General features: G+C 38.9%; 2 protein-coding genes across 2 annotated transcripts in view; both read left to right on the top strand.

Annotated features, from left to right (window-relative positions):
• Positions 1-1,083, top strand: part of LOC106518052 (methyltransferase-like protein 7A) — a gene marked incomplete at its 5' end in the record, with an annotated part of 6,251 nt that extends 5,168 nt beyond the window's left edge. Inside the window, 1 exon segment of the mRNA XM_014009142.1 lies at positions 424-1,083. Coding sequence (XP_013864596.1) covers positions 424-657 — 234 coding nt within the window.
• Positions 1,084-2,152: 1,069 nt separating this feature from the next.
• Positions 2,153-4,343, top strand: LOC106518051 (methyltransferase-like protein 7A). The gene is made up of 2 exons (XM_014009141.1): positions 2,153-2,801; positions 3,956-4,343. The coding sequence occupies exons 1-2, from the start codon at positions 2,304-2,306 to the stop codon at positions 4,190-4,192; spliced, it is 735 nt and encodes a 244-aa protein (XP_013864595.1). The 5' UTR covers positions 2,153-2,303; the 3' UTR covers positions 4,193-4,343.
• The last annotated feature ends 6 nt before the right edge of the window (positions 4,344-4,349 follow it).

Raw genomic sequence — 4,349 nt, 5'->3', positions numbered from 1 at the left:
ATATATATCAAAAACACAAATAAAATGAAGTGAAAGGCAGCAGAGAGAAGAAAAAAAATCTTATCTGCCCCTTTTGTCTCAAGAATAAGTTCATATAACAAAAAAAACAATCTATGTTATTAGCAAAACAAAAGACAAGAACATCCAATCCCTCTAGAACAACAATCTATATAGATACACACTATACTGTTTTGAACAGGAATGTACTGGGAATTTGTTTCTGTTAAAATGTTTTCAATTATAAAACGCAATAAGAGATTGTTGCCAGTAAAATTGTCAAAAAGCTAAACTCAAATGCTTGTCAATACATATTGATGTCCATTTACAAAAGCAAAAATGATTTCAAATTAAGATCAAATATGTACTGTAAATAAAGTGGAATAGATAATGTTGATATATATCTGACACATGTTTGACTTACAGGGYGGAGCCTTCTTCTTCATAGAGCACGTGGTTGCAGACCCCTCGACGTGGACGTACTTCTTCCAGCATGTCCTTCAGCCTGCGTGGGACTACTTGGGTGATGGATGTAAGATGACCCGAACAACATGGAAGTACTTGGAGGAAGCTGGGTTYTCTGACCTCAAACTCCAACACATTAATGCGCCACTCTTCTTTGTTATCAAACCACACATTTTCGGCCACGCCGTGAAATAAGATTTAGTCTGATGGGATCTGTAACAAGCTAGAATCACAATCAGCGCGTAAATATGCCAAGTGTATATGATCACCGGTGTTAGAAGTGAGCTTCTGCTTCAGTCGTGATCTTAATTTTTGTATTGGAACAAATTGTCTGCATTTTTGGAAAAAAGATACTGTTTACCTTTTAAAAAAAGAGCACACAATACTAATTTTTATTCTTCTTTTTGTATTTCCCTATTGTGCTTGTTGACATTTGTAAACCCTAACATGAGAAATTGAACCAGTTTTTACAYGTTTAATTTACATCCTACTTTTGTTGTGGTGAATACTTATACAAACGTTTTGTTCTCCAACTCATTTCTGACATTAACCAGGGCTGGAAGTATAAAATTAGGATGCTTCAAWTTCACATCAAATAAATGGTTTTACCCTCTTATTGCATGGTCGAATTTGACTGAGAAGTTTACTCTCTCCATGGTTTTGTTCACATAATCTTAACACAAATTAGATTTTTGTTCATTTTCAAAAGATTTTGTGTTTTAATTTTGTAATACCCTTGGCCGTTCCCAATCAAAAACAACTTATTGTTAGATGAATGTGGAAGACAGAAGTGTCAGTCTACGTTCCTATCATCAACTATGGCCCTGAGCTTTGGGTAGTGACCGAAAGAACACTGATAGAAGYGGCTGAAATGATTTTCCTCCGCAGGGTGTCTGAGCTGAAATAGGATAGAAGTTCAGTCATCCGTGAGGGACTCCGAGTAGAGCCGCTGCTCCTCCACGTCGAGAGGAGCCAGTTGAGGTGGCTCGGGCATCTGGTTAGGATACCTCACTGGTGGTGTTCCAGGCCCGTCCCACTGGGAGGAGGCCCAGAGGAAGACCCAGGACACAGCTGGCCTGGGAACGCCTTGGGATTCCCCCAGAGAAGCTGGCCCAAGTGGCTGGGGAGAAGGACATCAGCTTAGGCTTACTGCCCCCATGACCTGATCCCAGATAAGTGGAAGAAAATGGATTGGTGGATAAACTGACTTCAGCTATAGTTCATTTACAAAATAGGCATATAATCTTGGTAGTCATCCCAGATATTTTAATACATTCATTTTTTTTGTGCAATAAGTTATCAGTTGTAATTTTGAGCATCTGTCCACTTTTCACTAATAAAATCCAAACCAGTGGCTTTTGACTAATACAAAAGCTCTACTTTTGTATCTATTTTAAGACTTTGAAATAACAAATGTTTCTGGTAATCTTTATTACAAAATAAATTGTAATAAATAGCATGTTTAATCTGTAAATTTGTCGTACAAATCTCTATATTAACGATTTCCCTGTAAGATTAAAGTATTTTTGAATWGAACTGAATTAACACATTTAATCTAGAACGAGTTGTACGAGTTTTAGATACAGGGCTCACGAGGGCTTTTAAAATAAGTAGAATAAATTTGAAAATTAAAACATTACGGATTGTAGAATAAGGGTTAGTTAAAAAAGAGAAAATGGAGGAAGTTTCCTGAACCTCAGCACACGTGTGCTTGCGCCCTCTTGTGGTAAAAGTAAAACATCGCAAGAAACTTCTTTTCAGGTTAATCTTTTAATCTTCTAAAGCCTTTAAGATCAAATAAACCACAAGCTTTCAACCTGAGACTCTTGCAGACAAAAAAAATGCGATTTTGTTTCATAAAACTCTGTAGATTAATTTTTTTGTCGTTGACGTTCCCTCTTCATCTCTTGGACGTGATGGGCTTGTGTTGTCCATACAAACGCTTGTTTCCCCTGCTCGTCTACAACAGCACGTTTTCATACAACCACAAAATGCACAAYATAAAGAGAGGACTTTTTAGAAACGTGGTGAGATTCGCAAACACCGACGGCTCTCTTCGGCTGCTGGAGATCGGCTGTGGAAGCGGGGCGAACCTGAGGTTTTACCCCTACGGCAGCTCGGTGACCTGCACCGACCCCAACCCACACTTCGAGCGGTACCTGCGGATGAGCATGGCCGCCAACAAGCACCTGACCTATGAGAAGTTTTTATCTGTCCCCGGAGAGGACATGAGGGGCATAGAGGACGAGTCWGTGGACGTGGTTGTGGGCACACTGGTCCTGTGTTCTGTGAACAAYGTGCAGAAAGTCCTGCAGGAGGTCCGACGAGTCCTCCGAACGGTGAGTCCATCGTGCTGCCTTCACGTACAGTTGGATATTTCCCTTTTCGGCAGAACATAACTCTTGTTTCTGTTATAAATGTTTGTTTGCAAGTTCCCAGTCACCACAAAGGTATTTTTAAGTATAAATGAAGTTTATGTCTTATTTATTCACAAGTTTAGAATTAACAGAGTATATCCGAGGTTCCCAAAATGCATAATTTTTAGGCGTCTTTGCTTCATTTTTGCATCTTTTGTTGAATTTCACGTGCATAACAGCAAATCCCTAAATGAGGCAAATCTTGTTTGCAATTATAATTAAACTGATTGCAACTRTTTGCTCAAATGAGATCACGCTATTAAATCCTTTTTCACATTTAAATCATTCAGTTGGGGTCTATATAAAATGGAACTGCAATGATTTGGTCTGATTTTCTCCTTATTGTAACTCCACAAGCCCCCCTTTCACCCCTTTTTTTAAGCAGCTCATTTTGATGCCATCTCTAAATCTAAAGGAGTCACTTTCAGACCAGTTCATTCTAATTCGACAGAGGGGATTACAACTATAGAGCAGCACAGAAACCTTTTATTTAAGATGTCAAAGATGTCACAGCAAGGCAAGACTTGTCCATCCAGCCTTGCATGTTGAAGCCAGAGTCTGGCCCAGAGAGAGAGAGAGAGGAGAGAATGAAGTCAAGGAAATTATAGTTGGTTATTCCATACCTTATTTGGCTGTTCTTTTGCAAATAATTTGACATAATTAGGAAACATCATAGAAAACAGAGAAAAGTGAATGGGTGTACCAAGAAGCCCATCGTCAGAACACAGCACCAGGCGAGACTAAATTAAACTTTTCTGCACTTCAAAACACTCAAAGTACATAATAAAATATATTTAACAGCTAAAAAATGGATTTTGCTTGTGCCCCCTTTAAGATACCCACTGCAATAAATCAAACACAAAAAATGGTGTCTTGAACCTTATCAAATTGTACAGTGTGACAGTGTTTATCCCAGTATTTTAGTTTTTTTCTTACTAAATTATAATTTTTTTACTTGTCTTTATGATGTTGCAGTGACTGCCTTTAAATCCAGTGTAYAGCTAAACCCAGGGAGCTAAGGTTTGTGTTGGTAATAAAACAGGACAATCAATCTGGTTTTGTTGACTCTCTTTCAGGGAGGAGCCTTCTACTTCTTGGAGCACGTGGTCTCTGATTCGTCTACGTGGACGTACTTCTTTCAGTACATATTTGAGCCTGTTTGGTACTACCTTGGGGATGGATGCATAGTAACCAGAACAACATGGAAAGACCTGGAGGCGGCTGGTTTTGCAGAGCTTCACCTAAGACACATAGAGGCTCCAGAGGTTTCTTTAATGATACGGCCACACATCGTGGGATATTCCATCAAATGACTGCAGGAGAAARGCTGATTTTTTTAATGCTTTGTGCTGTTTTAGTTCTACTGCCACTTTGATTTCTATTATTATATGTTTATACACTCACCGACCACTTTATTAGGTACACCTGTCCAACTGCTCGTTAACACTTAATTTCTAATCAGCCAATCAC

This window comes from Austrofundulus limnaeus, unplaced genomic scaffold, assembly GCF_001266775.1.
Source record: "Austrofundulus limnaeus strain Quisiro unplaced genomic scaffold, Austrofundulus_limnaeus-1.0 Scaffold55, whole genome shotgun sequence".
NCBI lineage: Eukaryota > Metazoa > Chordata > Actinopteri > Cyprinodontiformes > Rivulidae > Austrofundulus > Austrofundulus limnaeus.
Note: the sequence above shows the minus strand (reverse complement) of the source record. Positions and strands in the feature narration are given on the sequence as shown.